Source organism: Phaenicophaeus curvirostris, chromosome 21 (genome assembly GCF_032191515.1).
Source record: "Phaenicophaeus curvirostris isolate KB17595 chromosome 21, BPBGC_Pcur_1.0, whole genome shotgun sequence".
Classification (NCBI taxonomy): domain Eukaryota; kingdom Metazoa; phylum Chordata; class Aves; order Cuculiformes; family Cuculidae; genus Phaenicophaeus; species Phaenicophaeus curvirostris.
The window spans coordinates 8,965,110-8,987,742 of record NC_091412.1 but is presented as its reverse complement, the minus strand read 5'-3'; the positions used below and the strand labels follow the sequence as shown (position 1 = coordinate 8,987,742).

Genomic DNA, 22,633 nt, shown 5'->3' with positions numbered 1-22,633 from the left:
GTGTTTGGAAGAGGTCTATCTGTATCATCAGGAATGATTGAATAAATTGCAATTGTTTGAATTGACAACCTGTTTAACATAGAACTGTCTAAATGAATGCTACAGGGTTATCCAGTCTTTGAAAATTCCAAATTAAAATGCATTTTATATTTCTAAATGCTTAAGTCTTGGGCTGGTTTTTGTTTCTTATCTTTTTTTTTTCTCAAAGCTGGTGATGATTCTTACTTCAGACACTTTGTAATAAAAATATCAATTCCACATTCTGAATCACTGGATTTACAGTGGTTTGTTGTTTTTTGGTTTTGTTTTTTTACTTATTTCCACCCCTCTACAGTCTCTGCCAGACATGCAGCATATTCAAGAAGAAAATTTGTCTTCCCCTCCATTGGGTCCTCCTAACTATCTTCAGGTCTCTAAAGACTCTGCCAGTACCAGTAGCAAGAACTCCTCTTGTGACACAGATGACTTTGTTCTTGTCCCGCACAATATCTCTTCAGACCACTCGTGTAAGAAGCTTTCTGCATTTTAAAACAATTTCCACCTGTAGCATCCCTATATCTCCTGTTACGCTTTGGCTTTTTCTCTAAACGTGTCATAATTCACATTGGAACAAATTTATTAAGTTTGGTTCCTCTTTGAAGGGTGTCTCTTTGGTATACCTGTTTATCTATCAAGGGCATGTTCACCTTCAACTGAGTAGCCAGAAATACCAACGTGATTTAAAGTCATGGAAAATATTGGTGTTTGGCAGTAGGAGGGTCAGTTGTCAACAACGGCTGATAAGAAGCCCAAGGGTTCTCTTAGTGGAGGCAGGTGCATTGTTTCCTTTAGACTAACTAAATGTTTATAGACGATGCTGTAGAGCTTTAAATTATAAACAAGTGAAGGCATGAAAAACATTTAAGGTGAAAAGCAAAGTACCAGCCTGGTCTTATGCAGTAGAAAGTCTTGGCTGTAGCATGTTGCCGTTTTACAGCATCTTCGAAACCTGAATTGCCACAAGGAAGCTACTGAGCTGATTTCTATACAGTGCCTCCAACTCCTGTTAAATATTTGATTAAATTAGTGCCTTGATCTCTGAAGGGTCTCTGTCATTTGTTATTATAAATTTCCTACTGCTGATTCCTTGTACTCTTAAACAATACAATTTATTTCCAAATTGTTATGATGAGTATAGGGAAAAAAACCCAACAAACAACAAAACCTTGTTAAAGAACTGCCTCTGCCAATCACGTTTTTGTTGTTGGCCACATTTGAGGTATTTTCATACACAAAACAGTTTGTTGAAAGTTTACACAGTCATAGATCTTTGTCAGAAGTTATTGATTGTACAACAGTGATACTGGAGATGTAGTTTTTTAAGATTCTGCTTCATGACACGGGTTTTCCATGTGTTCTGCTCCCCGTAGATGACATGCCATTGGGAGCAGCTGGCAGACGGGCTTCGAGCGAGTTCTTGATGTGCGGAGGGTAGGTGTGTTGAGCTTTATCCAAAAGAAATCTCATGTTCTAAAATCGATACTGCAGCTGTAGAAGGGGTTGTTGGGTTTTTGGCAGTGCTGGGTTTGCAGAGCTGTGTGTGAACTTGAAGATTAACATGCCAAGTTCAATTTAATATGGATACGTAAACAGCTTAAATTCAGAACATTTTGCTGCAAAGGAGAGAGTTTCTCTGATGTGAAGACCTGTCTTCTGACAGTGGTTTTTGTTTTCATAGGCAGTCACCATTAACTATTTCTGGAAGCTCAGGAACTGTACAGAAACCATCCTCAGCCTCTTCTCGGTGTACTGCTTCTGGTGCAGCTAACAGGTATGTGATATAGACTTAGTATCTCCCCTCTTTTAAGAAGGTTCTCTGCTGCTCTGCATGGTTTTGAATTGTGGATGGCTACTGGAAACTGAATTCAAAGAGAAGCTGGATCTGTTTTTTTCCAGTCTCTCTACGCTTAATGCATTCTCATGGCTGATGGTTGCGTAGCTAAATTCTGGCTTTGATGTATTCCCAAAAGGTTTCCTTAAGGAAAGAGAGCGTTCTTTTGTCTGTTTAAATTTTGAAGTGGTTGAAAGGAGAAACTTCAGAGACATAACGGATTTGTCCTTTTTGGTGTTATGAAGCCCAGCACATTTTTATTTACTGAGTGAAGACGTCGAATGCAGTGTATATTTTAAGAAGTAGTTGTGAGAGAAGAGGAACTTAAATGCCCAGATTGCTATGGATTTGTGTCTCGTGGCAGATTGTCTTGTGTCTGGTAACTGGGCGTGGCCTCTCTGCAAGTGATTACTGTGAATTTTGTGTTTGTGTCTTGGAAGATACCAAAGAAGCCACATGAAAGAGCTAAGCGTGTATTGCAGCTTTTCCAGCAGCGGGACTGTTAATAAGTCCTCTTTCTTCCACGTGGTTGTGAACTAAATTTCTGCCAGTTTGAAGTAGAACTGATATTCTTCAGAGGCGCCTGAGATCTTTCCTCTCTTATACTGGAAAATGTAAAGCTTAATCATGCTTTTTAACTACTCATGTGCTATCTAAACAGAAGGGTTAGATATGTCATTTGACCAAGTAATGAATTTCATAATGTTTTCAGTACAAACAAGGATGAGTGGCTAAATGGGGAATAAAGCTATTATGTTGGGTGTATTTTTGGCTTATGCTAATACTACAGGGCTGCGAGTCAGCATTATTTGTTTAGAAATGCTTGTCACAAGAAAAGTTTGCTGCTTTGTGCTGATCTTTGTGCTGTTTGTGAAATCTGCTGACAGTGGCTATCGATACAGCTTTAGTCTTACCTTTTATGTTTAAGGGCAGATAATGGCGATGGTTTGTCGGTAAGGATCCATTTGCTCTGGGCTGGCTGTGTGCAGCGTAATATGACTATGTTGTAACTTTCTATTTTAAATTGTCAGGCATCATAGGTTTTAGAGTTACAGGTTTTATGAAAATATGCCAGTTATGGTATCTGTACAACAGTAAGTGAAGAGCTAAATGGCTGTGTGATTACTAACAAGTGCCCACTGTTCACCCTTGTAGTGTTTGTTCTGTAATAGTTTGATTTGATTATTGGTTGAGTAAATTCAGTAATTGGCTGCTTGGGGCATGCTCTGAAGGAAGCAGAGTGCGCGTCTGATATTCTGCAAGATGGTGCTTTTGGTTTTGTTTTTTTTTTTTTATTTCCTGAGAAATGTTCTTTCAGAGTGTGTGAATTTTTTTTTAAGCTGATCAAACTGAATTAATTGTGCCCATAGTTGTGCTGCTTCATTTCACATAGAAGCTGTAGCACTTCTCAGGCTCCAGGCAGAATAGGTAGAGCCAGTTCACTCTCCTGTGGTTAATTACTAATTTTATTCTCTGTATCTCAGAGAAACAAGATTTGCATGCGACTCCGCACACATCTGTGTTGCATTTTCTCTAGTCAGTAACAAACCACATCAGACTTGAAGATGCCTGACCAGAGCTCAGCTCTGGGCCTGAGCGAGGGAGCCGTGGGGGAAGGCTGAGCACTTACCCTGCCTCTCCATCACACTAACACAGCGCCGCTCCTCCACTTAGCTTAAGGCTCGCAGAGCTGGCTCTCTCTGCAGGGTTGTGTGAGAGCAAGGGAAGGCATTTCCCATGCTGAGTACATCAAAAGCGCGTTCACGGCCTCCTCAGTGCCACTGCCACAGCTTAAACAACATCAGTTTCCCCTCTCCCAGAGGCCAGGCCTGGGGAGCCTCCCTCTGCTGCCTCAGCAGGTTGTGGTAGTTGTGGTGGGCTGCCCGCTGCCTGTGCGGTTTCCACTCCTGAGACCGACTCCTCTCATGGAGAGAGACCTTCCACCAACCGTGTGCTCACAGCTGACATCCAGATTATTTTGTGGTGTCTAAAAACTGCATGGCTATGAGGGACGAACGTCTTTTCTTTTGTTAAGGAAGCTCTATGTGTATTAGAAGTAATGTTTCACTCTCAGAGGTAGCAAATAGAAGAGGATAAATACAGTCAGAAACCCAGATTTCTGTTCAGCTGTAGCCTTGCTGTGGGCACTCTGAGTGCTGGTTTTCTAGAGCTCATGGTAGAACTTTTCTCACATTGCCTCTAAGAACTCCTAATCTTTCTCCAAACAGGTGGTCAATAAAGGCCAAGATACTAAACTGATTATCTTCCAAACAGCTCATTAGTTTGAAATTCTTTCCATTGAATTCTGTCTTCCTTTAAAAGTGTTGGTAACTGATTACCTTACGGTGGTTTGATTCCCTTATCAGAGAGGACACTGAGTTAAGCCGGGTCACTGACACTTCAGTTGAACTTGGCTAACGCTGCTCTGCAGTTTGAGTCTGGATTAATGTTCAGGTGTGTGGTTTGGGTCGTTTTGTCGGCGGCTGGTTACATAACATGTTTTCCTTTTGCAAGTTCACGGTGTCTCTTGGGATATCTTTTGACTGTGCTTCAGTGGCTTTTGTCCACATTCCAGCCCTGCTGCTGAACTTCCTGTTCTTAGCGCAGTGGGTTTTCCTAGAACGCTATTTTGAAGCACGGTAAACAGCACAGGCTGATTGGCAGGAAGTCGAAGGGATCTGTAGATGGTTGTGAAGCATGACGAAGTGCGTCAGCCAGTATTGCACTTTCAGCTCTGTCTGATACTGGCCAGTATAAGAAAGGTAGATAGTAACAAACAGTTTCTCTGTGAAGAGTTAGACCTTAGTTAGGACAAGCTGAGTTTATATTGCCTGCACGGAGTCCAGAAGCTGGTTGTTTGCCTGCTTCCTAGATTTTCTTGAAATTTCAACAATGGTACAATGCAGAGAAAGATTTTCATACCTATATTCAACTCCTGTCACCATACTTTCCAACTTCAGGCATTGTCAGCCTTCCGTATCACCGCGCAGCGAAACGGCACCGATCCCTGTTCCCACTCAGCTACGGAATTACCAGCGCATAGAACAGAACCTCTCCTCTACTGCCAGCCCCGTGTCAAACCCCCACGGATCACCAAGGTGAGTCTGATTTCTCTTACCTCCTTTTTCTTGGTTCTAGTTTGTGTTTGTGCCCTGACAGATGTCCATGCTTTCTTGCTGATGTCATTTTTTTCTGCACAAACACTAAAGCAACATTTTAATGATAAATAAGTCCTTCACAGTCTCAAGATTGTTGGATGGGCACTTGAAATTTTTCACAAAAACAAAATGAGCTTGTTCTTCCACTCAAATGCATCCCGGGAAGGTAAAAAGATGAAGTCTTGCTTTTTTGTTCCTCTTTGTGTATTATATGGCATTACATCATAAACCAGAGAGTCAGTAATAAGTTATGTTTTGTTTTTACACATGTAGCGATGAGATGAATGCATTGTTCTGTGGAATATCAAGGAAACAATTTTTGGCATGCTAGTGAACCGGCTTGTCTTATTACAAAGCTCTACTGTGCCACACTTATTCTCTGCCTTGTGGTCTGCAGGATCAGAATGGTGAAGGTCAAAGACTCAGGCACAGGGTACTTGGAACTTTGGAGATCTTTACAAAAACAAAGCCCCTCCTGATTACTTGCATTTTTTTTCAGGTTCTCTGATTTTATAATAGTTGCCACACTTGGGGAAATGCCTTTCCCTTAGTCTGTACTCAGTTATCTGTCCTGTACACCGGACCCAGTATGAAATCTTTGTCATAATCTTTGTTCACATAAAAATGGGCATTTGCAGCAATACATTCCACTTGATTTTAAAATTAAATATTTGATGCTCGAGTTGTTTGAAGATTAGGAATCCATGTACTAAGGGATATCTGCTTTAATTTTTTCCAGTTAACAGACTGTTATGGCATTGAAAGTTTAAAAGTCCTTGTGAACAAAGGGAATCAAATCTTTCTTGTTTTCAGGATGGGAAGCTTAGCTCAAGTTATTAGCTTAATAAGCTTCGACATCGTAGCTTTCTTTTTAAATACCAGTATTCTCTTCAACTGACCATTATACTCCTCAGGGGATTCTGAAGCTTATCACAAGCAATCACCATTACTATGGTGTTTGTAACCATTCTTTTCACCTTGCTAGAGCTGGAGTAGTGCGACGCTCAAATACTAGCCCAATGGGCTTTATGAAGATGGGCTCCTGTTCTCCAGTACCAGCTGACACAGCACAGGGTGTGGGGCGCAGGTTATCCACAGGATCTTCTAGACCATATTCTCCTTCACCACTAGGTAAGCCCTTAAATTCTTAGCAATTAGTGAAGGTTTCTCTGGAACAGTATTTCAGAACAGTAATTCTTGCTTATAATTACCCTAAATGAGAATCTGCCCAATGAGGTCCCATTGGCAGAACTAATTTCTGTTAATTGACTCACAGAAGTAAACTGATCCAGTTTTATTTTGCTTTACCTTCATTTCTAGGTGAAGTATAAAGTGTAAATTCACGTTTTGATTTTGTTTGCATAGTTGGAACCATACCTGAGCAGCTTGGACACTGTTGTTGCGGACAGCTTCAAGGGCATGAATCAAGGAGTAGAAACTTCTCAGGTGAGTGACTTTAGACAAAGCAACCAGTCCGATTTTGATAGAACTTCTACAGTGTTTTGTAACAGGAGGGCCAACACTACATTCTAATAGGTTAATAGGAAGCACTGGGTAAGTGATACGCTGAATTTCTGTAGAAACTTACCAACTGTGACTGTATCAAGACATGTTTCCCCATAATTAATTCCCTGCACAGTAAGAAAGTGACTGAAGTATCTTTTTCTCAAGATGAAAAAGCAACTCTGATTATGCCTGTCTTTGAACAGGAATGGATTATAATGAATGGTAGTAAGATGCTTCTCAGTCTGGTTTTGATAGACCAGCTTTGTAGTGCCAGTCCTCAGAAAAGGGAGGAAGAACTGCCAGTATACAGCCTGCGGCACGTTTTCCTCATTCCCTTAGGATACTGACTGGGATCTGATGTTAGTGTTGCTAGGCATTCAGTAAGCTTTGCAAGCTTACTGAATAAAATAATAAAATACCATAAATTGTTATGGCATGCCAGCAGAAAAAAAAAAAGTCAGTGAGAAACAGACTTGAAAATGTTCTGAGACTGTTAAAGATGGAATCACACTGTAATGTGAGAAGGATTGGCCATAAGAATATGCAACTCTGCAACATGTTCCTTTGCTCTATGCCCATTTTGGGTGCTTTTTACCTAAAATACTAGGTATACTTTGTATTTTGACTTTCTAAGAGATAGTGTTGAAACTGCATGTGCTTTTTTTCCATTATTTAGACAAACTTCAAAATCATCTGGAGGCGATAGAGCCTTCATTAGTTGAAGTAGCCTTGTTTCAAATATCTGGGAATGGTTTCATCCACATGATACAAATTCTATGATGTGTCTCAAAAATTGCCTTCATAATTACTATGCTATTGTCAGTCTCAACAAAAGACAAGGAATGAGTTAATCTTCATATTTGAAAGTTTCTTATTTAGATAAAAAACAAAGGGTGTTTCTGAAGAGATTACAAAGCAGTGTGTGTGCTTTTCTTATTGAATCTTTTCTTTGGACAGAATTTTGTAGGGCTGTTGGTTTAGTGCCTTGTGCCAGTGTTAAGCTGACCTGTATTTATACTACAGCACTGTTTTTATGGCTGCAAGGGTATTTACTGTTTCATTCCTTCATCTGTTTCCTGCATTCTTTTCCTACTTGACTTTATTTCTTAATTTCAAATCACTGCACTGGTATTTCTACTTGTAAAATACCAAAAGTTGCAGCAAATCTGTTTCTCTGAGTTTAAATGGGTACGAGAAGCTGTCCTTTGCTTCTGGGTGAAGTGAGGTCATCTGTACTGAGATTTTTCTAAGGACTGAAGATGTCTGTCGTAACGTGGCTTCTGAACTAATTGAGTTGCTCTTGCTGCCAGTGGCAGCAGAGGACAAACTTCTGATTCAGAAGCCTTCTCTTTGGTGGCAGTGACACTAGAACAGTAAACCAGTGAGGTTTAAGACGCTTCTGAAATGACAGGTGAAGACTTTTAGTGCCATGGGACAAACGAGTAGAGGGATTTCAAAGAGCAAATTCTTGGCTGAGAAGTTAATGAGAAATAGACTTGATCCCCCTGCTGGAGCTGCAGGCAGAAAGGTTGTTCTAAAATTTACTGTTTAATGGAGTGGAATGAAATCAAGATGAAGTAGCTCGTACTCAAAATTTAACTAGCAAAAGCCTAGGCTTAAGAAGGTTGAAAGAATTGTCTTAACAGCTGGGCACTTCACTGAGCAAACTGTAAGAAGTTTGTGATGCTTTTTGAGTGTACATTTATGAAACAGAGCCTATTTCAGAAGGTTGTCTTGGCCAGCTCTTAAAAATGTTACCTAGTTAGCGTGTTTCATTTTCAGTTTTGCCCTTTTGTGTTTTAAATGTGAGTGAAATTGTTTTATTGGGGAAGCTGTGGCCATAAAACTGAAGTCTTATGTACTGTTTGTTACTTTGCGCAATTCCTCATCATGAGATGTAAAAATACCCCAAGGAAGAGACCGTTTTATCAAATTCATTTTCCTTACTTTGAAAGAGGAAGGGCATCTTTGAGTAGATGAGGTGTTCACAAAAGATATTTCCCCAAAGTCCTCTGTTCAAATGACTGTTTGTAGCTTTTCCAGTTCCATTTGCTTTGGGAGGAACTTTGCACTTGTACTGAAGTGTGGACTTCCTTTGTACCTAACGAACTTCTGAAAATACTCAGTCTGATAGACTGCAAAATAAATGACTGCCCAAAGTAATGAGCCCAAACTGTTCTATCAGAATAATTTGCTTCTTTTTATTGCCTAATTCTCTTGCAGGAACCATGAGATGGGCTGCCTTTTGTTCCTGCAAATGAAGTCATTACATACAAAACAAGTCATTAACATGCAGTGTTGCATTCAGTTACTTGTTAGCGAGAATATAATTCCAATACTTGAGAACCTCTCTTCAGCCTAGCGTCTCAGTGACTGCACTTGAAATTCCAATATTGGTTATGCCCTTCCTGCTGAATCCAGCCACTTTATTTGTCTTGATACAGGTTGCCAGAAGTACTGCAGCTGCCAGGGCAGCTGTCACCCTGAAATCTTGCCTATTTGGCAGCTTGAACATCTCATCAGTGTAACGTAGCCTTTGAACAAATAGCCAACAGGCTAAATCTGTTCTGCTTGCCATCTAGTGATCTGACGATCAAATGTATCTCGTGATACTTGTGGTCCCACCTTCTTTCAGTTTAATGTTGATCTCGGGCATTTTGGGTTTTATTGATACGCTTTCCCAGCAGTGCAAGTAGAATTTTACTTCGTTGTTTTTCATCCCCACAGGTTCTCCAGTACCGCCATCTCAGTCTCCACAGTCGCTTTTGATGGGAGCGAGGTTGCAGAGTGCTCCTACTCTTACAGATATTTACCAAAACAAGCAGAAGCTCAGAAAGCAGCATTCAGACCCAGTCTACCCATCCTATGCTGGGTATGGATACAGTCATTCTCCACAGCCGAGTAGGCCAGGAAGCTTGGGAACGTCACCTACCAAACATATGGGATCGTCACCTAGGAGTTCAGACTGGCTGTTCAAAACGCCGTTACCAACAATCATTGGATCTCCGACGAAGGTTTGTCAAGTTTGCCACTGACAGTAAAACATGAAATGGTAATATACTGCCTGAAACAATTCCCAAGAATATTTTGGGGTTCTAACATTGATTTTTGTGTGTTCTTGATTTTTAAAGGCAACAGCTCCTTTCAAAATACCTAAAACGCAAGCGTCCTCAAACTTGTTGGCTTTAGCTAATCGCCAAGGCTCAGCAGATGCCCCTTTGCAACCTAAAGACATTGCTGACCCAAGGGATTTCACGCACTTCCACTCAACCCAAGGAGGTGAAAAGCAGGCAGGAGAGCAGCACAGTAAAACTACATTCGGCAGGTAGGCATTGTAGTACTTGACCTGTAAAGTTGAGTGGGTAACATGACAGGAGAATGTACATTGCATGCAGCAGCTTGGAAGGGAAGAGCATGCAAGAAGTGAGCTGTGAGAACATGCTGAGGGTTGGTCTCTACAACAGAAACATTTTGTACTGTGTATAAATATAGCATGGACTTCCTGGAGTGCTTTGTGCAGCTTTCTAGTTCCCTTTTGTTTTGTTTATCTGAATATGGGATTTTGTTACCTCTGTGAAGCCCTTTCAGTTTTCTGCTTGAAAAATCCATATGGCAAAATTTGCAGTATAAAATTTTAAGGGAAAAAGATTTCTTTATTTTTGTGATTAGCTCTGTTTCAGTAGCTCCATGATGAACAACGAGACTTTGTGTTTTTTTGTGGAAGAGTTCTCTGTAATAAATACCAAGAATCTGAAAATCATGCGTAGTTGAAAGCTAGATTGGAAGATCTTACTGAAGAACTTTGTTGTGAATTCCTATGTTTTCTGTCTAGATCTGTTAGCACTGGGAAGCTGTCAGATCAACAGGTGAAGACTACCCTTGGTGGCCAGTTATATCAGGGCAGCACAGACAGCCTCAATACAGAGCGACCAATGGATACAGGTAAGGAACAGATTGGTTCACCCAAGCTGTCTTTGTGTATGAGTTTTTTTTCTGGAGTGCCAACTAGACACAGTTCTGCTTCCAAATTCAATAATTGATTCTGGCAATTTTTAGCCTTGGCATGGAAGGCTTTTTTTAAATCTTTGAAGGGGATATGTTCCAATTCTTTAGCATAGCTTTAAAAATAACTGAGATGGGAAAATACATATTTTTGTGCTAAACACAGAAATATCTCAACTCTCTGTAGTGGCTGGAGGGGTTTGCTGTTTTGCTGGTTTTTTTCTTTTGGTTGGTTCGTTTTATTTTTAATACCTTTGTGGCTGTTCCATTCCCTAATACCACCCTGTTTTCATATGAAAGTCAGTTTATGTAGTTCTGGGTTATTTGTCTCCTCCTCCCCCCTGCCTCCACTTGTCTCTTGTCACAAGTGGCCACCAGGAGCTTTCAGCTTGGGTTTGAGCAGATGGAAGGAGTTCTGCAGACAGGACTGGTCTTTTGCCTCCAGACCTGTCATGGTCTGCCTTTAGACTTTCTCTGCTGTAGGACTGGTGTTGTCCTCAGGCTCTTGGAGTTTCTATTGCTCTTTTTCAGGTGGGAATAGAGCAGGGAGAGACTGAAAGTAAAAAGATGTGTGCAGACTGTACCTTGACCCTTTTTGTGTTTTGCCAAGGCTGCCCACTCATCTTTCTTTGCTGTCAGAACTTCTGACTAGTCCAATTCTTGGACCTACATCAAAGCACATTGCATTGCAGTGCTCCGATTTGCTGCGTATAAGTACGTATTGGTATGATTATTTGTAATATGGTCTAACTTGCTGAAACTTTCTCTTCCAGCTCCAGCAGGGGCTTATGGAATTGCAATGGCACCTCCTTCCATGGGAAGCGGGGCAAGTTCTCGGGCTGTCATGTTTACTGTTGGGTCCCCCCCAAGCAGTGCCACCCCTCCTACATGCACACATATGGTTCTCAGAACAAGAACCACCTCAGGTGAGGCTTTCCTTACACCTGTGAGCTGTTACCAAACACAATATTTAGGCGTGCCTGCTTCTTGGGCCAGTGATTTCATTACTGTCACGCACAGTAGGTCCTCTGGGCCATACAGTAAGTGCTCTTTAGAGATCAATAGCAAACAACTTCTGCCTTTTCTCTCCTAAAAAGAGGGCCAGAGGCATGGATTTACAATACAGTGGTGTATACCCTGTGCACACAGCTTTACTCCACCACAGTGACTATAATAGATCCCTGTAACAAAGGTGGAGAGGAAAAGTTAAATATCCGATTGTGCATTTTTGCCTGCTGCTGTGCGTTGTACCAGAAACAACACTCAAGGGGTGTGAGCTGATTGCGTTTCGGCACGTCAGCTCTGTTGCCTGATATCAAAGATTTCAAGGCAAAGGCCTTCATCTGCTCAGAATGAGCAGGAGGCTGCAGCAGTTTGCTTTTATGAACTGTAGCACAATCTTTGATCCATACTGTCTGACTGTCTGCCCTGGAATCCTTGTCAGCTCTTTCCTAGAATCCCTGCTATGAATCCTCATTGTTGTTATGGTGTAGCCTTTGCATTCTCCACAGAGCAATGCAAGGAACAAGGAGGAGAGCCTCCCCAGAGTGAATCCGTGATGACTACTGACTTGTCATTTGCTATCATCCGCAGCCCCAGCGCTGCGAGATGGAACAACCTATTAGACTGAATGTGTGTGTTATTTTTCTTGTAGTTGGATCAAACAGTTCTGGAGGGTCTCTCTGCTCTACTAGTGGCCGTGTATTTATGGGCTCTCCTCCTGGTATTTATATGGGTTCTTCTCCTCCGGGAGCCGAGGCAGCTCCGAGTCTAAAGTACATGCCTTATGGTACTTCGCCTCCCAGCTTAGAGGGCTTTATCACTTTTGAAGCTCCTGAATTGCCTGAGGAAACTTTAATGGAGGTATAGAAAAAATAATTTCATGTTTTATAATGTATAATGCTGCTCAAACAGAGACATGGGACAAAACAGGACTGCTCAGTGCACTGCATAGTTTCCTCTTTACTGTCTCACATATTCTTTTTTAGCATCTTGAAAATATTGCTGTATCAATTGTGGCCAATTTCTCTTTGATAGTTATTCCTGGCAGTTCATGTATTCAAATAGGTAACCAAGGAACATGACTGCTTCTGTTGACCAGAGACCTCCAAAGAGGCCTCTGTTTTAATGCCAAGTCTCTGGATGTGGGTGCTGACAGCAGCAATATCCCTCTGGGCATTGCATTTAACTGCTTCTTTGCAGTCAGTGGATGACATTAAATCCTACTTGTGGGAAGAGTGTCCTATTTTTTTTTTTTTAAATGTGTGGGGGAGTGACACTTCAAAAAGGCAAATTGAAGTGGTCTTTTACCAGAATGCTATCCTTGGACTGTAAGTTTCTCAAGACAGATTGCTGATCTGTTTTCTCATTCACATCTTGTTGGAAGGTGTTTGGATACCTATTGAATCTGTATGTTACATGTGAATGTTTGTCATGCGCTGCATTCTTCCCACAGGTAGAGTTTAAAATGTGTTTAAAGCTGCATTACTAATGGAAAAATTATAAATATTGCTAAGATATCTTTGATTAGTTTTGATGAGTATTTTTTTTGAGTAGAGGCTATGCATGTCTTATCTGCTGTGGTCACCAAGAAGCAGTTACTTGTTAGCTGAAATTGAAGTTATTGAGTTTAAATTGTAAACTTTGGCAACAGCCACCTTTTAACAACACATTATGACTCTAGATCTAAGTGTAAATTAGAGGGAAGCTGTTAAGTATGAAGCTTTAGATCGCTTCTCTGGGTAGGTATCAAGTCTATTGTATAATAAAAGCCAAATGTTCCTCCTGGCTTCTCATACAAGTGCCGAGCATACTTTTGGGTTGCTGATAATATAATAAGAAGTAATATTTCCCACTTGTGATTCCTTTAGTTGCTCAGGTTTCAAGAAACATAGAACTCCATGTCCCCGTTCCCTTGGCTTTGTTGAAAGAATCTGCAGTACAAGCTACAGTATCTTGAAATCATTAATGAAGACAGAGCAATATCTGTTGACCTGTTTGGACCTATTTGGTTCTGTAGTCCCTAGTGCACGCTCTCCCACGGTGATTTACGATTCTATGATTTCTGCATAGAATTGACATACCAAGAAGTCCTCAAATGATTAGCAAGGGTTTTAAGTGTACTTGTTTGCTTTATAACCTATAATGGTTAACTTGTTGTCGTCTTTCCCTCTGACAGAGAGAACATACAGATACACTGCGTCATCTAAACTTGATGCTGACATTTACAGAATGTGTTCTGGATCTGACAGCCGTACGAGGAGGAAACCCAGACCTGTGTACTTCTGCAGTATCGCTGTACCAAATCCAAGAGAGCATAGTTGTTGATCAGATCAGCCAGCTAAGCAAAGAATGGGGGTAAGTATGCGGTCAAATAGCATCAAGAGAAATAGTGAATATTGACTACATCAAAAATGTATTCAAACTGTGTTCTTTTTGTTGAGAGTGACTGTTTTAATGTACGGAATCTTTTGTAGGAGTAAGTTTTTAACAGCTAAGGACAGATCAGAAAGAGCAAAAGGTAGAGAGACTTTTGCTAGCAGACAAATAAAAGGATGGTGTTTTCTGTTAGGAAAAGTAGTCAGAAGTTCAGGCTTGAGGTGCAGCAGTGCATTTCTAAGCTTGGAAATCTGTGTACCAGCTTTAGTTAGATCTGAGCCCTCACTTCTCCCTGTTGACCAGGATGAAGTGGTAGCACTGAGGTGGAGGGTGGGAAGGAGGAAAGAGTGTGCATATCTGGCCTTTTTTCAGTGGAACCAATCAGCCCGAATACAAAACTAAAAGCAAAGGGAAATATGAGAAATTTGGAGTGGTGGGAAAGAGCAATTCCACTTCCTGCCTTCTTCCTGAAAAAAAATCAGCATCAGAAAAAACCCAACAAAAATAACCCTGCAAAGTGTTTGCTTTTCACAACTGAGAATTCCAGGGGCATAGGAAATGGCACTGCAAGGAAAATGCACCCAGTCGTTTGTGGTAAGGCATTGACCTCAGTCAGATAATCCCCACAAATAACTATTCCTTTTAAAAATATCTACTTTAAAGCAGTTTGTATTTGCTGCCACAGCTACTAGATGAGCAGATGTCCTCTCAACCCGTGACAGGGTGTTTGTGAAGGGAAGAGAGGGGTGGAGTTGCATTTTAAACATCTGTCTTCCTTTGCTGCTGGATCCTATGTAGGCTTGTGATTTAAAAGTGCTGTCTGACCATGCCTTGAATGTGTTCAAGAAAGGTGTTCTAATACGTAATTACTTTTTTTTTCCCCTACCCTCACTTCCTAGACAAGTAGAGCAGTTGGTGTTGTATATGAAAGCTGCCCAGTTACTAGCATCTTCTCTGCATCTTGCCAAAGCCCAGGTCAAATCGGGGAAACTGAACCCGTCCACTGCTGTTAAGCAAGGTAGGTGTGACGTAATCTAATTTGTTTTGCTTGTGAGTTTTATTTGGTGATATATGGCTCAAAAAGCTTAAGTTGCAACATTTGTTTGTTATCTTCTGTCCAAGAGAATTGTAGGTATGTACAGTTGCACAATTCTAATAGTAAACAAGGACACAGCTAGCAGCTGTTAAGAAATGAGTAGTTATTAACTTGAAATAGAAGATATTTTATGTATGCCTAATTCATAGAACTGGCAGAGTAAATAAAAGCACTAAGCTGAACTTAGGCTATGATTTTTTGTCTGGGGTTTGGGGTTTTTAATTGTTTTCTGACCTTCCTTCAGTTGTGAAGAGCCTCAATGAGAGATACAAATTCTGTATTGGCATGTGCAAGAAGCTGACGGAAAAGTTGAATCGTTTCTTTTCTGACAAGCAAAGATTTATTGATGAAATCAACAGTGTAACTGCAGAGAAACTCATCTACAGCTGTGCTGTGGAAATGGTAGGTCACTCCTTTTACCTAAACAATAGGACATGGAAGTAAATTGCTTCCTTGTCTCACATACTTCTTGTATAACCAGAAAATAGAATGTGTGTTTCCAGAATTCTGTTCATGGTCATTTTTCTTAGTCTTTCACTCTCTTTCCTGTCCTGCCTTAACTGTGGCTAAAGATGCTATTCCTCAGGGACATTTCCCTACATCAGCACGTTTGGTACATAAACACTAGGAAATGAACTCCTAAGCCGCACCGCTGTGCGCTGAACTCTTATCCAGGAACACTTACTAAAGCATAGAAGGAACAGAAGCAGCTTCATCAGTCTGCCAGAGCAATTTGAGGAATATCAGCCTAATCCATACAAAGCAAAAATGATAGCAACTGTGGAAGCTTTTTTATGTAATAGATAAGTCTCTACCTGCCATGGAGCAGCTGCAGTAACCATCCAGGAAACTTAACTGCTTTTATGATGAGAGGGAAGTCTTTTTAACACAGGTGTCACAAAAGATACTGGCAGATACTGTGCTTAACCCTGATAAATGGTGTAGTCTTGCACAATTAATTTGTCTTCTTTGCAAGAGAGTGTAGATATAAGAACAAGCGTGTTTATTTATATGTTGTTATAAAACATTTTAATACAAGAGGTGCTTTTATAGCTTAGTATGTGCAGAATATCATTAGAACAGACTCTATTCTCTGACTGTTTTGTTGTCTTCCAGTTATAGAAACGGATCAGCTAAATTAAGGCTTAAAAATGATTTCTTAATGACACTTCTGTATCGTTCATTTTCAATTTTTCATTTCATTACTTGCCTAATGCAGTTTATGTAACTGAATCTCCCGAACGATTCCAGGTTCAGTCGGCAGCACTGGATGAGATGTTTCAGCAAACTGAAGATATTACATATCGATACCACAAAGCAGCCTTGCTGCTGGAAGGACTGACTAAAATACTGCAAGACCCTGCAGATATAGAAAATGTACACAAGTGTAAGTTAATGTTGAGTAATGAAAATACTGACAATTACATGGAATTAATGCATGATAAAATAACACTGAAGTCATTGCTTGTTTCACCTCTCTGTTTTCAGATAAATCTAGCATTGAGCGAAGGCTTTCCGCACTCTGCTATAGCACAGTGGCTGTATATGAGCAGTAGGAATATCCTGAGGACCAGATGGTGTGAACATAAGGGACCACATCAGTGATACTGCACGCTTTTCACTACAGCTTAATTGTTGTCCTTGTTCTGCCCCACGTGGAAGATGATTCTTACATTTCTGTGGTGACTACCAAAGAAACAGCAGCATCTTCAAAGAGGAGAAATTCCAAAAGTACACTTGCCTTACCGATCCAGCAGCTCCTTTTTTCTTCCTATCAACAGAATTAAAAGAATCTCTTCACATTTCAAACTGATCCTTGAATGTGTGCTTTGACTTGAATGATCAGGGTTTTTTTTTTTCCTCATGAGGTTTATAGAGAGTGGATCCTTCAGTATCAGGTACAAAAAGACATTTCCCTCAGAAGATTCCCTCAAACAGTTTGTGGGAAAAAAAAAATTAAGTGGTCAATAAAATGTGGTGGAGCGAATTTGGGAAACCCTAACCATGCACAAGTGCTGTTTGAAGCTTTTGTGGCGAAGCCGGCTCATATCAGAGATGGCCTGTTGTAAACATGGCTCAGCTTGTCATATGAAGGGATGTCGAGGAAGTGCTCTTCACGCGGGGGAAAGAAGTTTAACGGAAGAAATTGTGCTCCACCTGTGCAAAACCCCAGTGGGTTTTCAGCTGATGTGGATAGAATTTGATGATCTTCTTCCAAAATATTTTGTTTTGCACTAATTTACTAAAGCAACTGTATATTCATTTTTGAAGAACTGTATAAAAAAAAAATTAGAGAAAGAAGGCACAACGGACTTGGCTGAATTTCATTTCAGTGTACATAAAATTCTTTTCAGAATTTCAAATGTAGCTTCTAGAAGACTTTCAAACTGTAAAAACTTGTATTCATGTGAACCTTTCCATTTTATACCTATTTGTGTAATACTTGAGTAACTACTGCTCTGGACTTTCTCGGTAATAGCAATGTTGAGTTGCTGGTTGTTGGCTTTTTATCTAGATTTGGTTGCATCTTTTGTTGTGCATGCGGTATGTGCATTAATGCCTGCAGTCTCTAAGGGTGTAATGGCAGTTCTCTGTAGTTTCTTGGGCAGTATTACAATAAATACTGTAAACTGAAAGGTTCTGTAAGGAACCATGCAAAACCAGAAAATAATGTTGAGGTTTGAGATGCTGGTAACTTGATGTAGAGTATCTACATACAGCACGTGAAAAATCAGGATTATTTTGTGTGCAGTTGTGGGGAGAGGTGGGAAGCTTCGTTTCGCCTTATAGGCATTATCATTTCAAGCATCCCAGGAGACCATCAGGACAGCAGTTTGCAAAGTATTTAGGCAGATCGGCTTCTCTGGAAATGGTTCCTATACTTTTATTTTTGGGACTTTTTTTGTTACTCAACTGCTTGAATACTTGAATAAACCATTCTCCAGGACAAAAATCATTTTAATCCTCTTAAACACAGTGGTCTGAACTATTTGACAAAGTTGTACAGGGCTTACACATCAAAATATTATTTCAGTGTTTGGATAACCATGTGTTTCCTTTACTTTGACAGAGTAATGTACTTTTTACCTTATTTATCTGTATGAAATTCCAACAGTTAATTTGAAAGTGTTTGTTTATATAATGTTTGTACTTTTAGGTCTTTAATACGGTGTTTCTACCTCTCCTTTGTAATTGCATGCATTATTCTTGAAACTAGGTAATAACTCACTGAACTGTTGCGTTACAGCCTTTTTATTATGGCCTGTATAAATGTATATTAAGGTAAAAATAAATACTGACACTAGAAGTGTTTCTATGGTAAAACAGAGTTTCTGCGTCTCTGTAACCAAAGGCCAGTGATGTTAATGCCAAAGAAACAGCCTGTGCTTGGCTGGTTGAACCAGCTGCTCCATGTTCCCTGAGATGCTCCCCTTGGATGTGCCACCAGGGCAGGACGGGGCAAATTCCTTCAGTTCCTTATCTCTGCGTAGCTCTGGCACAAAGTGTCCCTGATGCTGTTTTCCCTTGCTTGAGGAAAACAATTTACCATGCGCTTTTTTATGTTTGGTGGTTGTGGGTTTTTTTTTTTATTTTAAGCTTGGATTTGAAAACAAAAGTGTGAAGTAGGTTACTGGGTAACAGCTGTGTGTGCTCTCAAAAAGGTGCTTGTTTGTTGCCTGTTTATTTGCTGTCTGGACTGTCAGAACAGCACATGCAGAGCTAACTGGCGGCAAGTTACAATTTCTGTCCAAGCCTTATAAAAACCAGGCTTTGTCCCCCTCAGCGCTGACATCCCCTCCCCGTGTTGGGGTGCTGCGGTAGCTGGGGTGCGGCTGTTGCATTTCTTGGTTGTACCATCACAGTTTTCCCTATTTATTAAAGCTACCCTTGTGGCTCAACACAATGATAAGAGAGGATGAGGAAGGAGTGAGCAGGGAATGCTAATGATATGTCTGCCTATCAATGTAGGAACAAAGCAGAAGCCTTAATGCAAAAATACTAAAAGATAGGCTGCTTTTCCCAGGATCTCACTGTTTTTTGTTGGTTTGCTTTTTTTTTTTTCCTTAGGATTCAAGCTCATTCTCCTTCCACTCTTGCCAGCAAGACTACAGCTGCACAAACAGGAGAAGAAGAAAAGGGCTATTCTTGTTTGCTGCTTTCAGGAGGAGGAGACCAATGTTCATGGCCTGTCTTTCTGCGTAGACTCATTCCGCACAGATCCTGAAGCTGTCCTCTGTCTTCAGCACTCCGCAATGAGCAGCAGGTGCTTGCTTCTACCAAATACTTTTATTTTTTTCGGCCTTTTTAAAGCCAGAACTTGAAAGGAGATATTTGATGTGCTGCTTTTCTAGTTCAGCTCTCTAGCGTTTACTCAAGGGCACCATGTTCCGTACTTGTTCCACTCTCTGTAGTGTATAATCTTGAGCAAGGAATCTAAACCACAGTTTGTTTCTGACACTTGCTGCTTTGTATACGCAGTAAGTTGAACTCTGAGCCCTTCCTCTGATAAGGAGAATGAAATCTAGTGAATTTAGCTTGCAACTGAGATACTACAAATTACTCTGAGGTGTTTTTCAGTTGAGAGATGCGTGTTGTTCCTGGGACTCTCGCTAGGTTGTGCATAGATGTAGCTGCTTTCTCATACAGCTACACGACAAAGCTACATCGTCGCCTCTGGGCTCAGAAGCAGTAGCTAGTGGGATCCACTGTTGTCACAGCGCTCTGCACTGTAAAGGGGAGCTCACTTTGTGTCTGGAGCAGTAAGGCTGGATACTGCTGCTTTCAAAGCTCGTGGAGGCTTTGAAATTCAGATAGGCTGGCTTGTGACCCCACTTGTGACCTTGCCTCCTCTTTGACTCCTGCTTCCTTTCCCATTTTTTGTGTGGTGGTTTTTTTTGTTAAATTTTGATCCTTTGACTTTTTTTTTCTGCTCCGATCCCCACTTGCCACTAGCGTTTGGCTGTCCAGGATGCCTTTAAGTGTCAAAGCAAGTTTCTTTTTATCCTGAACTTCCCCGTCCAACCTGAGCCATAGGCCCTGGCTGTGGCTTTTTATTGTACTCTGTGCCTGCGTGGCTCCTCCTTTCTGTAGATCAGTGAAGCTGAGCATCGTAACCCCTCTCTTGAGGTCTCAAAGTCAGCTGGAGCCCAGTCCAACTAAGTCTTGGCACTGCTTCTTTGGACAAACACCTTTTCAATAGGCTTTTGTATGTGGCAGGCTCCCCCCTCCTCTTTAGCTGAAAGCAAATTAAATGCCAGTGGTGCTGTTGAGTCTTGTTGCGGTCTTTGTGCCAATCATTTTCATTGTTTCTTTGTGTCGCTTTCACATTTTCCATGGCCGCAGCTATGCCTACAATGCAGCCTACAGACCCTGGCTGTGTACTACACAGTATCTTGTTCTTGCAAATGTGAGATCAGCCACAGCCTTGAAAACAAGTGATGCCGTAAATGAACTGAGCTGCATTTATTCGTGTAGGTTCCTTAAAACCTCTGCCTCTTGTTAATCTTTTGCACCTGCTTTTATGATTAAGTGCTGTTTGGGCTTCTGTATCTGCCTGTCATCTTGTGCCACTGGCTGGATTGCATGACTTTTAGAAAACACTTGGAACTCAAGGCTAGGAAGATGTTTAAGCAGAAATTGAGGATCGTTAGCTTAGCTAAAATCTTGAAGTTCTGTGACTGTGGTGTGCAAGCTAGGAAAAAAAAACCTATTGATTAGCTGTGTTATTTGGTGGACTCTTGAAACTAAATACTGCACAGCTTATCTTCCAAACCAAAGTCCTCCTTCCCCAGGCCCTGCTGGATGCTCTGGGGAGCAAGGAGCAGCGCAAAGTTGTGCTCCGCAGCCCTGGTGCAGTGCCAGAGCCTGTCTCACCATAGTACCTTGGTATAATTGACTCCAGGAGGAGAGCAAGGGACTGTGAGGAACAAAGGGAGAGGGGTGTCTTAAGCTCAACTTCTCACTAAAACATCTCTCGCTGCTGCTAAGTATGTCCCTAGGGGTTAGAGCACCCCCAGCACTGCTCACCTCCCGATTCCTCTGCAGTTTAATTACTTCCCCATAAATAGTTCCCTTCTTTATTGTTCCTTAGTGGCTGAATAAAAATAGAAAATACTGTCAGCTCCTAAGCGTGGGGAGCATGCTGCAGACCATGCGTCTCATTGGGTGCTGTCTGGAGTATTCTTCCATCTCACTTGAGATTCCACCCTTCCCTGAAATCCACGTGCCTCACCCAGCCGCTCCAGGGAGACTCAACTGGTATTTTGGAATGCTTAGAACACCCTCGCTCTTGTTTCCTGTCCATAATTGGTGAAAAGATGTCCCTGACAAGGACCAAAAGGGCCCACCTCCCAGGATGTAGCCACGCTGCTGCTGTCTCATTCCTGCAAATACCAAGGAGCCTCAAGACCAGGTTTTCCGCGAAAGCATGGCACAGACCCAGGCTGCTGGCCACTGGGATGAACTGGAAGCTGGGATGTTTGCCTCCTGTGTGTGATGCCAGGCACAAGAAGCACTGCTCTGGCATGAAAACCTTCAGGTTAAAGGGTGAGAATTTTACAGTCTGAAGAACTGACCACTCTGGAAAACGCAGACACTGCTTGGTGGGGTGGGTGTGCTGCTGCAGAGGTTGCAGTGCTGCACTCTTTCCCCAGGCATGAAGGAACTCTGCGCTGACAGCTCAAAGACATTTACTCTGATTGCAGTAGCATTAAGTCCTTATTTAATTTTCCTTGGACCTCCAGACAGCACGGTGCCTGGACAGAGCTCCAACCTACTCTGCCTGCAAGGACACCAACAGGATCAAGGATTGTGTTTGCATCAGGTAATGCTCCTGCAAGGGAAGTTCCCACTTCTACCAGCATCGTCTTGAATGCAAACCCAGCTCCTTTCCTTTTCGTGTCCCACAGTGCGAGGGCTCCATCAAGCCCCGCCTGTTTTTCTTCCACACGTTGCCTCCTGCGTGCAAGTATTGGCAGTTGTGTGTCATTCTTTTGCACAGCAGACTGTTTACTGCTGAGATTTGTGCAACGCTCACGTGTTGGCTAAGCCACAGCCCGCGAGTCCTCAGCAAAGCCAACCAGCTTCACAGAAGCCAAGCTCTCTGTCTGGGGGGAGTCAAGGGCACCCTCCAGCCTTGGGAAAAGTGCCATGAAATCTTGAGGGGGAGCATGTGCTCCATGTTAGCCTCACCTCCTGGCCACAAGCACCCAGCTGCTGGCCCTGTGTGTCCCAGAGCTCTGTGGTGGCTGTGATTGCGTTGGGCATAGTTTGAGCTGAGGAGCATTAGCAATACGTGGCTTGTGTAAGAAACAGTAGTGCATAACAACTGGGGAGTAATTTCCAAATAATCCCCTAGCATTTCTTAGAACAAGTTCTGGCAGGACTATTTTTAACTGGAATGAGCCCAGCCTTGTCTTGGCTCCTTTCACTGCTTTTCTTTGGCTTATTTTCCACGTGAGTGCTGGATCAAGGTTAATTTGACTGTCCTGGCCAGGCTATTCCTGTTGATGGCTTTGCCTCCTACAAAACACCACCTGTGTTTTCAGCGCTTGCTGGCTGGTTTTCCTTGACCGACTCCCCTCTCCCTCCCACCGAGGAGGGTGCTGGAAGGGCACCAGGATC

At 41.8% G+C, this 22,633-nt stretch overlaps 1 protein-coding gene and 1 long non-coding RNA gene across 2 annotated transcripts in view; both read left to right on the top strand.

The window, feature by feature from the left end:
- The window catches only part of ULK2 (unc-51 like autophagy activating kinase 2), a 40,032-nt gene extending 21,698 nt beyond the window's left edge, over positions 1-18,334 (top strand). The window contains exons 13-28 of the mRNA XM_069874121.1: positions 335-506; positions 1,410-1,470; positions 1,718-1,810; positions 4,831-4,968; positions 6,014-6,159; positions 6,394-6,474; positions 9,262-9,548; positions 9,666-9,859; positions 10,367-10,476; positions 11,310-11,462; positions 12,191-12,399; positions 13,715-13,893; positions 14,814-14,932; positions 15,255-15,412; positions 16,262-16,397; positions 16,499-18,334. Coding sequence (XP_069730222.1) covers positions 335-506; positions 1,410-1,470; positions 1,718-1,810; positions 4,831-4,968; positions 6,014-6,159; positions 6,394-6,474; positions 9,262-9,548; positions 9,666-9,859; positions 10,367-10,476; positions 11,310-11,462; positions 12,191-12,399; positions 13,715-13,893; positions 14,814-14,932; positions 15,255-15,412; positions 16,262-16,397; positions 16,499-16,566 — 2,304 coding nt within the window. The 3' untranslated portion in view covers positions 16,567-18,334. The remainder of the gene's footprint in view (positions 1-334; positions 507-1,409; positions 1,471-1,717; positions 1,811-4,830; positions 4,969-6,013; positions 6,160-6,393; positions 6,475-9,261; positions 9,549-9,665; positions 9,860-10,366; positions 10,477-11,309; positions 11,463-12,190; positions 12,400-13,714; positions 13,894-14,813; positions 14,933-15,254; positions 15,413-16,261; positions 16,398-16,498) is intronic.
- A 237-nt stretch (positions 18,335-18,571) lies between these two features.
- Positions 18,572-22,122, top strand: LOC138729466 (uncharacterized). The gene is made up of 3 exons (XR_011338899.1): positions 18,572-18,975; positions 19,079-19,274; positions 21,754-22,122. It is a non-coding gene; the product is annotated as an uncharacterized lncRNA (long non-coding RNA).
- Positions 22,123-22,633: the final 511 nt, after the last annotated feature.